This window comes from Mizuhopecten yessoensis, unplaced genomic scaffold, assembly GCF_002113885.1.
Source record: "Mizuhopecten yessoensis strain PY_sf001 unplaced genomic scaffold, ASM211388v2 scaffold2399, whole genome shotgun sequence".
Taxonomy (NCBI): domain Eukaryota; kingdom Metazoa; phylum Mollusca; class Bivalvia; order Pectinida; family Pectinidae; genus Mizuhopecten; species Mizuhopecten yessoensis.
In genome coordinates, this window is record NW_018404527.1 from 292341 (window position 1) to 303920 (window position 11580).

General features: G+C 34.5%; 1 protein-coding gene across 1 annotated transcript; it reads right to left on the reverse strand.

Annotated features, from left to right (window-relative positions):
- Positions 1–8942: 8942 nt before the first annotated feature.
- Positions 8943–9821, reverse strand: LOC110445872 (extensin-1-like). Its single transcript, XM_021490700.1, has one exon. The coding sequence runs from the start codon at positions 9819–9821 to the stop codon at positions 8943–8945; it is 879 nt and encodes a 292-aa protein (XP_021346375.1).
- Positions 9822–11580: the final 1759 nt, after the last annotated feature.

Below are 11580 nucleotides of genomic sequence, written 5' to 3' on the forward strand. Positions count from 1 at the left end.
AGTCTTCGAATACCTGTATTGGGTGTATTCCAATATAATGCACAGCGTAAAGTCCATATCTAAATCGGAACTATTATTTTGAATAACAAAATAATCCAATTGTTTCTCCGAAATAGAGGGAACTGATTAACTTACATTCATGTTGGCAGCTTTACAAAATCTACATTGTTGTCAAGAAGGGGTTTGTACCATTGTAGACTTATTGTAAGGTATTAGGATGGTTACCTGATAAATGACAATCGATAAAAAGTAAGATTATGTATATATAACAATGAGTGTTTAGGATTTACCCCTAAATGAGTATGTGATTTAAAAAAGAAAAGCAAAAAAAATCAAAAAAATCTGGATATTTGTTTTAACTTTGAAAAATGATTAAAGTAAATCACATTCGTGGTTTGGATTTACTCTTTAATATGACTGTATACACACAATGATATATGATGGTATGTATTAATCACAAACATCAAACAAGTTAGGAGAATCATTGGGGATAATGGGCATTATCCGATACATTTTAAACAATTTTATGATCTGTTTGACAATGATCTGTTTGACAATGATCACGGTGACGCTGTTTTTAATCATGGTTCGATGAACTATTTCCTTTATTTGGCTTCTTGTTTTTACAGAATGAAAAAAGATAAATAAATGAAAAAATAAACGCTTCGATTTTTGTTATGTCTCATTATTTATTTTTGATAAAATAGTCGACAGGAAATATCGCATTAAAGAAAATCTGAAAGATCGGTTTAGGAATTTTCTAAAAAATTATATGATATAGAAGCTAAAACCCAGTGAAGAACTTGGATAATAAACTGTAACCTAAAAAAATGAAATCTGTTTAATATATTACAGTATTAATTGAAAAAAATGATTTCGATACAAGTTCAATTTTTGGCAAATGCGATAGAGCAGGTCAAACTTTTATTTCGTTAAATGTAATTATTGCATGTGTGATCAGATGAAAGGAAATTCGGACGATTATTGCATGAAATCATCTTGCCATAATTGTTTTCCCAATTGGTTAAAACCAAGCAAAAACATCGAGGATATTAAACGTTTAAACAGTTCGACATTTTTAGAAATAATCTGTTGTACTGCCAATATTCAAAAAAAGATAAAGCAATAACTTTTATGTCATTCGATCAAAAAGATAACTGTCATAAGTTTGATACAAATCCTTTTTATATTTCATTTTCAGATGTGAGGACAAAATGTACATACTTTGTAAAAACTATTCAAATTAAGCTTATCTAACATTGTATTTTTTGTCATAAAATATCAACCGAAATAATCTTCAAAGGATGGGTCATACATGAATAACACATTCATACAATACATTTGTCTTGTAATTTCAATGTTATTGTTAACGTTAGATATGAAATGAATAGCATCTGTTAACCAAGGCCAAATTTAACATGGTTATACACACATTTAACGAATTTATTTTCATTGTGAAGAGAACATAATTTTTTTCCCTTTATACCCGGTACATACAGTAAAGATTTAAAATAAACAAACACAACTCAATATTTATAAAAGATGTTCCTAAATATTTCGAAAAGAAGGCCAGTCTTAGAAGGATGTGGAAAAAGCGCTAAATAAGCAAACACACCAGCAAACAAATACTTTAACACCGATAAATATATGAAACAGAAGAAAAACATTCACAAAAGGAAAAATATAAAAAATGTCGCAAAGACACGAAAATACTAACGTATGGACTAAATGATGAAAAACGAAAAAGTATAAAGCACCGACACAAAATATTTAAAAAGAAAAAATACACATAATAGCATCGACAAAACACATGTAAAACTCTAAAAGAAATGTAAACTATAGATCTTAAAACATGCAAGATAGGAGAAAAATAACTTACCATTAACACAAAACATATAAAGAGGAAAGGAAATACTATAGCAACGACGAAAAAGAAAATCATTTACAGAACAAGTAAAAGAGAAAAATACATACAATAGCGTGCTTACAAAAGGTGTACAAAGGAAAAAACAACATATTATAGCATCGGTACAAAAAATGTTGAAAAGAAAAACATATACTTTAGCATTGGGGGAAAACACTTAAAAGGAAAAACATTTACTATAGTATTGGTACAAAACATGTAAAAAGAAAACATCAGTTAAAAACAAGTAAAACCGAAACACGGGAAATATATAAAACACAAGAAGCAAATGGAAAGCATCCAAACGGATTATTTATCTTTGTACAAAATTGGTCTACATCCTCTCACAATAGAAAGGCGACTTTAAGTTTAGTATCTTATTGCCTCCAAATTTATCTTTCGACTAAACATTATTTTTTCAGCTTGTATATTCAACTAGTTCTATATATATTCACAGACAAATTGACGCGGCTATTGTTTATCTATTTAATCTTTTTGTTGTTTATCGAGTTTATATTCGACTGAAGTAGTTCTAGAAGACATACCGGAAAATATATTTCCTTGCTATACATTTATTGGTCATACAAATCATAACAAACATTTTGAACAAGGGTTTCCTTTATAAGAAAATTAACAGATAAGTATTACAGTGTATACTCATACTTTTATTATAAAGTGAGCCATTGTTTATACTATCTAATAAACATTTTATGAACAATTCGTTGCTAATTCTCAATATTGTATTTCCTTCAGTGTGTACACCATGCTTTTTAATTCATTCGGCGTTTTGTCCACGCATGAAAATCTGACTGTCTATGTTGTGAATGGACATGCTATCTAATGATTTTGCAGAGGACAAATGCACCAACCTTTGAGGGGATAACAATATTAAGTAATAGGTTATCAGAAAGATTTGGGGTGCATCCATATAATATTAATCGATTTCACAGAATCACAATAATTGCGCATAAAGCATCTATCAAGAATAAAAGTGTTTCTCTCAAAAGATTGAACATCTTGAAAATATACTTGAACTAATATGAAATGACGGAAGTATTCTGGCTATTTGATAACATAAGCACCGTCTAGATTAGATGAGTTATTTAAAGTAAAATATTTTAACACCTTGAGCAATAAAATTTAGAAGTTATAGGAATAAAAGTCGTTTAAAGCAAAAGTTGATGGTGCATACTACCGTTAAATCAATGACTTCTAGGTATGACGATGACTTTGGATAAGATACGTTTATTATCGTGACTTGCATTCTGAAATATCTACTTATTTACTTCCTATTTCTAGTACTTGTTATATTGTTAGCATTTTCTCCGTGATTACCTAAGTTTCGGTAATCAGAATATTTGAACAACATGTTACTTAATCTACTTGTTGTAGAAAAATGAAAAAAATGTTTCTATCTGATACAATTTATGGCCGACTAGTAATATGTCATTACTGAAATCTTAAAGCAAAAAAAGAGGAAAAAATAAAACAAAACTCCAAAATAAAAGGACATAGACTGATCTGAAGGTCGGTCAAAACATCAAGAATAGCAACAATAAAAAGAAGACAGATACCATGATTACCGACAAAAACAGTTGAAGAAACAGGACGTCGATATGAAGAGAGTTTCAAATGGTATTAATCAAACTGTCTGTCATATTCAGATACATTTTGCAATGTTTTATGATAGTTCGAAAAGCTTGTATAGTTCATATTATTTTCCCATTGGTACCTTACACACAAAAGTGTCTATTAGTATGCGCTTAAAATAGGATTCTAACGACCAAATTTTATACCGTATAGTCATTTGTAGGTATGAGTGTTTAGTAGGTATTTTCTGTGTTAAAATATCTCACCCTTAAGTCACTCTCCAATTTTTCAACATTATGTAAGTCATTAAGTTAAAGGTTGAAAAGACAGTTAAACGAAGGGCAATGACTCCTTCATAAGTGCACCACCGTTAGTAGACTACCTGGCGATGATACGCATATATTAATATATTAGACAACACAGTATGCTATCCCAAAATAAATATAATTATGTAGCATCCGACCTCTTCCCTTTCAGTGTCATATCTTATTTAGATTATTTTATTACCTTAAATTGTAAATAGTTTGACAAAAACAGAAATAAAGTAGTAATATACCTGCAGACTACCGTGTCAGTAAAACATCCACACAAACAACACGAAAAAAGAAAACGCGGGCACAGCGTCACAAACAAAGTATAAATATGGATGTCGATTCACACATGGGCAAATACGCATCAAAATGAAATATCTCTATATCCTTTAGGATTTTAATGATTTGGAAAATATGTTAATGTCTGAAGCTGCCACTCCTGTAACCGCGGGCCTGACGGTTTGTGGTTTCTCTCCTCCCCCTCCCCCCCCCCCCCCCCCCCCCCCCCCCTAAGTATTGATATAATTATACAACAAGGTTATCAAGGATGGGTGTACCTAACGACACTGAAATGATGAGTCCATACACTAATTTCTATCTCCGTTATTCAAAACAAACGTCGCCTTGCACGTCTGACCACAAGCCGCGGGCTCCTTGTTCGAAACCTGTGTGTTTTGTCGGTGAAGCCTCATACGCCAATCCCTCTCTTGAAGCTAATTAGCAATGGTATGTTGAAGTGATACAGATAACACGTGCTCTGGCAGTGATTCAGTTATAATAGTCATCAAGCCAAACATTTATCATGGGTAAGTAGTACAATTGTATTTTTTCATTAAAATAATCACTCTAGAAATATGGAAGATTGGATATTTTTTTTAGATTAAAACACTTCAATGTTACATAGCAGGCGACGTTTTGTCAAAGGAATGTTCATTGTAAATAAAAACCGCAACTTAATTTAAGGAGGGGCGAAAATGAAAAAAATGTAACTTCTTTGGGATGGGTAAGTATCAAATTATTTACAAATTGAAAGGAAGCTCGCAGTATCACACAATCAGCCGAACTGAATAATAGAATGTTGATTTCTCACAGATAGTTGTGGCTCGAGGAGACGTTATATCAGATCTACGTCAACGATCATTTTATATATTAAAAAAAATGGAAATCTATGCATGATCTTGTGTTGAAAGGACAAAATATGAGACATTGTCAACATCTAGGGACAACGTGTACCGCAGCATTAACAAAGACAGCGTTGTAACCCAGCAGGGTAAAATATAACACAAGCACACAATAAACCACAACGTCATCATATGCATATAAAATATACCACAACGTCGTCATATAAATATAAAATATACCACTATGTCATCATATAAATATAAAATATACCACTAGTCATCGCATAAATATAAAATATACCAGAACGTCATCCTATAAGCATAAAATATACCACGTCATCATACAAGTATGAAATATACCACTACGTCAACATATAAATATAAAATATACCACTACGTCATCATATAAATATAAAATATACCACAACATCATCATATAAATATAAAATATACCACAACGTCGTCATATAAATATAAAATATACCACTACGTCATCATATAAGCATAAAATATATCACGTCATCATACAAGTATGAAACATACCACAACGTCATCATATAAATATAAAATATACCACTACGTCATCATATAAATATAAAATATACCACAACGTCATCAAACAAGTATAAAATATACCACTACGTCATCATATAAATATAAAATATACCACAACGTCATCAAACAAGTATAAAATATGCCACTACGTCATCAAACAAGAATAAAATATGCCACTACGTCATCAAACAAGAATAAAATATGCCACTACGTCATCATACAAGTACACATTATATCACAACGTCATGTATAAGGGTTAACAATGACAGTTTAATTATGTGATTCACACACACATGAATGTACATTGTATGACATGTCTACTTTTATTTTCAAATTAAATTTGATCTTCACACCACATCCTATTGATAAACGTGTTTTTTTTAGGATAAACTGTTTTTTATGATTAGTATTTGAAACCTCAAGAATTTTAGTGACCAAACCTATTTCCTTTGACTTTCCTATTAGATTATCGTGGACTTTGACTTTCCTATTACATAATCGTGGACTTTGACTTTCCTATCACATTATCGTGGACTTTGACTTACCTATTACATTGTCGTGGACTTTGATTTTCCTGTTACATTATCGTGGACTTTGAGTTTCCTATTACATTATCGTGGAATTTGACTTTCCTATTACATTATCGTGGACTTTGACTTTCCTATTACATTGTCGTGGACTTTGATTTTCCTATTACATTATCGTGGACTTTGACTTTCCTATTAGATTATCGTGGACTTTGACTTTCTTATTACATTATCGTGGTCTTTGACTTTCCTATTACATTATCGTTGACTTTGACTTTCCCATTACATTATCGTGGAGTTTGACTTTCCCATTAGATTATCGTGGACTTTGACTTTCCTATTACATTGTCGTGGACTTTGACTTTCCTATTACATTATCGGGGACTTTGACTTTCCTTTTACATTAACGTAGACTTTGACTTTCCTATTGCATTGTCGTGCACTTTGACTTTCCTATTACATTATCGTGGACTTTGACTTTCTTATTACATTATCGTGGTCTTTGACTTTCCTATTACATTATCGTGGACTTTGACTTTCCCATTACATTATCGTGGAGTTTGACTTTCCTATTAGATTATCGTGGACTTTGACTTTCCTATTACATTATCGTGGAATTTGACTTTCCTATTACATTATCGTGGACTTTGACTTTCCCATTACATTATCGTGGACTTTGACTTTCCTATTACATTATCGTGGACTTTCGCCCTTGGAGAAGGCCGGGAAGCCGAAATATTTGGACTTTTTTCTACATTTTCAAACCTATTTCCATTTTACTTAAAAGAGAATGCAACCTTGATACTCGGTCAAACTTTTCATTGTTGACTTACAATGCAAATCGATAATCTACGGGGTTCACTATCTGATTAGAACTGTTCTAATCATTAATGTCTAAATAAGCTATTAACCCGATCAGGCACAGTCAGACCAAGCCATATCGTTTGATCTTTAGTAGGAGTTGTCCTAGCTTTACTTTGGAGATTACTAATTATATTGCCCTTTTATTTTGACGCTTTGTCCCTGTATATATATTCGATATTCCTGTCTGTTTGATTGAGACAAGACAGACCCAAGGCAACGTGTTTGATACTTATTTAGAGTATTCTAAATTTACAAGATAACGCAATAGGTCTCCTTGTTTTTGATGCGGACATATTTGTAAATATGATAACCCTATGATCATGTGCTTGACGTGTAATTAGAACTATTGTAACAATACCGGATATTACTAAACACGGGCCCCCTGTATGTTAAATCTGTGGTATGACGGTTTTGTTTTTACACGTCTATCCGATCGGATGACTAATAGTAGACCCTACACAATGTGCTCAATGTTCGATTATACGTCTAACTTTACTATAGATTATGAATAGACTGTTAACACAATCCCGATCTAGTGCAGCCAGATCCCTGGAAACAATCTCGATCTAGTACAGCCAGATCCCTGGAAACAAATGATACTTCCTTAGGAGTCGACAAAAGTTACATGATGACATACGGGCTTCTATGGTTTGTAACTAAGGCAGATATGAGTAAGAGAAAAAATGATCAATTAGTATTTCTTAGAACGTATTGATAACGTATCACTAGGCTTACGGCAAGGTAGCGCATCTTCATAAATCTCACTTTCAACGACTTACATGAAAATAGTTAAGTACGATTATAGGTAAATCAATTAAAAACAGGTGTGAGGCATTAAACGAAGAATCGCTTAACTTAAAGTAGAATAATTTTGAACGAGTGAATGAATGAATCGATGAAGGAAATTTAATTATATATACTGTGTAGTATTGTGTACTGTATATGGTGGTTCAAAAGAGCCCTTACCTTTCCTATGAGGAGTACCATACTGGTAAGGGTATTAACCCCAGGACTCCAAACCTGACAATACCCAGTTTACATGATAGGGAATGAAATACGAAAAAAGTAGATATATGCACCTCTCTAACAAGCAGAACTACAGAGGTCGATTTGAATATATGTCACAAAACATAAAATGATAACATACCATGTTAATTAGTTCAAAACAGGCCCCGTATAATTGAAACCGTGTTCATACTCATCGTCATATTCTGTACTCAAGCACATTAAATTGTCCGGGCGATCAAATAACACAAAATCAAATTGTCAATGATTTAGAAGCATTTTCTGGAAACTAAGAGCCGGATACAGTTGTCAATGGCTGGACTTGACGTTTAACCTTTTTCGCGTGATTTAGGCAAGCTACATTGTATTAGAAAGCATAATCCATACTTGAGCATGTAGGGTCACATCACGTCACAGCTTAACATGCTACATGTATCAGGCTGATCAAAATTTCACTGAATCATTCCATATATGAATAAAAAAGCTGTTAAATAAATTACTTTGCCATATTCTAATGATAATGAATTGTAAATCAAACAGTATTTGATAGAATCACCTAATATGTATGATTATAGCTGACCTTAATTATACGAATATGGAATGTAAACAAACCAGACCCTTGATTAAGTATTTGTAGGATTGATGGACACTGTAGGATTGGTGGAGGACGTTAGGATTGGTGGAGGACTGTAGGATTGGTGGAGGACGTTAGGATTGATGGAGGACTGTAGGATTGGTGAAGGACTGTAGGATTGGTAGAGGACGTTAGGATTGATGGGGGACGTTAGGATTGGTGGAGGACTGTAGGAGGACTGTAGAATTCGTGGAGTGGTGGAGGACTGTAGGATTGGTGAAGGACTGTAGGATTGGTTGGGGACGTTAGAATTGGTGGAGGACTGTAGGAGGACTGTAGGATTCGTGGAGTGGTGGAGGACTGTAGGATTGGTGGACACTGTAGGATTGGTGGATGACGTAGGATTGGTGGAGGACTGTAGGATTGGTGGAATTGGTGGAGGACTGTAGGATTGATTGGATTGGTGGAGGACTGTAGGATTGGTGGAGGACGTTAGGATTGGTGGAGGACGTTAGGATTGGTGGAGGACGTTAGGATTGGTGTGGGACTGTAGGATTGGTGGAGGACTGTAGGAGGACTGTAGAATTCGTGGAGTGGTGGAGGACTGTAGGATTGGTGAAGGACTGGAGGATTGGTGGACACTGTAGGATTGGTGGAGGGCTGTAGGATTGGTTGAGTGGTGGGGGATTGGTGGAGGACTGTAGGATTGGTTGGATTGGGGGAGGACTGTAGGATTGGTGAAGGACTGTAGGATTGGTTGGGGACGTTAGAATTGGTGGAGGACTGTAGGAGGACTGTAGGATTAGTGAAGGACTGTAGGATTGGTGGAGTGGTGGAGGACAGTAGGATTGGTGGACACTGTAGGATTGGTGGAGGACTGTAGTATTGGTGGAGGACTGTAGGATTGGTTGGATTGGTGGAGTACTGTAGGATTGGTGAAGGACTGTAGGATTGGGGGACACTGTAGGATTGATGGAGGACTGTTGGATTGGTTGAGTGGTGGAGGACTGTAGGATTGGGGGACACTGTAGGATTGATGGAGGACTGTTGGATTGGTTGAGTGGTGGAGGATTGGTGGAGGACTGTAGGATTGGTTGGATTGGTGGAGGACTGTAGGATTGGTGAAGGACTGTAGGATTGGTGGACACTGTAGGATTGGTGGAGGACTGTAGGATTGGTTGAGTGGTGGAGGATTGGTGGAGGACTGTAGGATTGGTTGGATTGGTGTAGGACTGTAGGATTGGTGGACACTGTAGGATTGGTGGAGGACTGTAGGATTGGTGGAGGACTGTAGGATTGGTTGGATTGGTGGAGGACTGTAGGATTGGTGGGATTGGTGGATGACTGTAGGATTAGTGGAGGACGTAGCATTGGTGGAGGACGTTATAAGCTGATTTGGAGAGAAAGGTTTTAGAAATGACAATGACATCAGTCATTGCTATGTAAGGTGTAAAAACGACGTTTAACTATTGAAAAAGGAACGTGAGACAAAAATTAATTTCATTTCATCATACAGCCGTCTAGGACTCATCGGTGATCATATGGGCAAAACGGGAACAGATGTGTCTAAACTACTGTTGAAACAAAAGAGGGGAGCATGAAATCCTTTAAAGATACCACTCTTTAGTCGACGGAGGTGTCCTGGCCCAGACAACCAAAACGAGCTTAAGGGGAGATTACTCTATGTAGTGTACAGAGAATCAACAGAGCAAAATGCAAAGGACGAACACCGTTCCTGTCAGCCAGTTGAGACACTGTGTACTACTCGGAAGGTATGCTATATGCCAGCATTACACATGATTCCCAAGTCAAGAAATATAATAAAAATATGTAACATACTTATATTGAATATTGATAATTTAATATTTAACTCGTTAATTAATAGCATATTATTGTTTTTATTACTAACTGAGTCGTTCAAAAATGAAATTAAATACTTCTATGACGTCACTGTGTGAAATTTCTTTGTTATTTAATTTACACCATGGACATTTCGTTCTTTATATAAATATAAAATTATGATATTTATATCGACACACCTCTTGTGTTTTTTAATCAAACCCGATAAAACTTAAACAACATGCGCATATTTTGGTATAGTCTAACAAATTCAAATATAAACAACAAAATATATTCAATGTTTATTTGCAATTAATGATTATAAGTCTGTGCTTGACGTCAGTTCACTGTATCATGTCCGGGTGAGAATAGCGGACCCGGATGTGGCCTATGTCGCGTGGATCAATCTCAAGAATGCAATGTATATCCTGTTTATTAAATAAATTACAGGAAAAATTATAGATTAGCAATGTAGCTGTGTGTGGTTAAATAAACAATAAAGCGACAAGTCATTACTTGTTTATAACGGCGTTTTAAAACAGCTCAGACATATTATATAGCTAAGTCAATACATTGTAGTTCTTTAGCCATGTTATATAGCTTAGTCAATACATTGTAGTACTTCACAACGACGTTCTGTAACATTTTAGCCATGTTATATAGCTAAGTCAATACACTGTAGTACTTCACAACAACGTTTGGTAAAACTTTAGCCATGTTATATAGCTAAATCAATACATTGTAGTACTTCACAACGACGTTTTATAACAGTTTAGTCATGTAATATAGCTAAGTCAATACATTGTAGTACTTCATAACGACGTTTTGTAACACTTTAGCCATGTTATATAGCTAAGTCAATACATTGTAGTACTTCACAACGACGTTTTGTAACACTTTAGCCATGTTATATAGCTAAGTCAATACATTGTAGTACTTCACAACGACGTTTTGTAACACTTTAGCCATGTTATATAGCTAAGTCAATACATTGTAGTACTTCACAACGACGTTTTGTAACACTTTAGCCATGTTATATAGCTAAGTCAATACATTGTAGTACTTCACAACGACGTTTTGTAACACTTTAGACATGTTATATAGCTAAGTCAATACATTGTAGTTCTTCACAATGACGTTTTGTAACACTTTAGCCATGTGATATAGCTAAGTCAATACATTGTAGTACTTCACAACGACGTTTTGTAACACTTTAGCCATGTTATATAGCTTAGTCAATACATTGTAGTACTTCACAACGACGTTCTGTAACACTTTAGCCATGTTATAT

Coding starts and splice junctions, on each gene's coding strand:
- LOC110445872 (XM_021490700.1), bottom strand. CDS start 9,821: ATGCTACGTCCTCCACTAATCCTACAGTCATCCACCAATCCCACCAAT.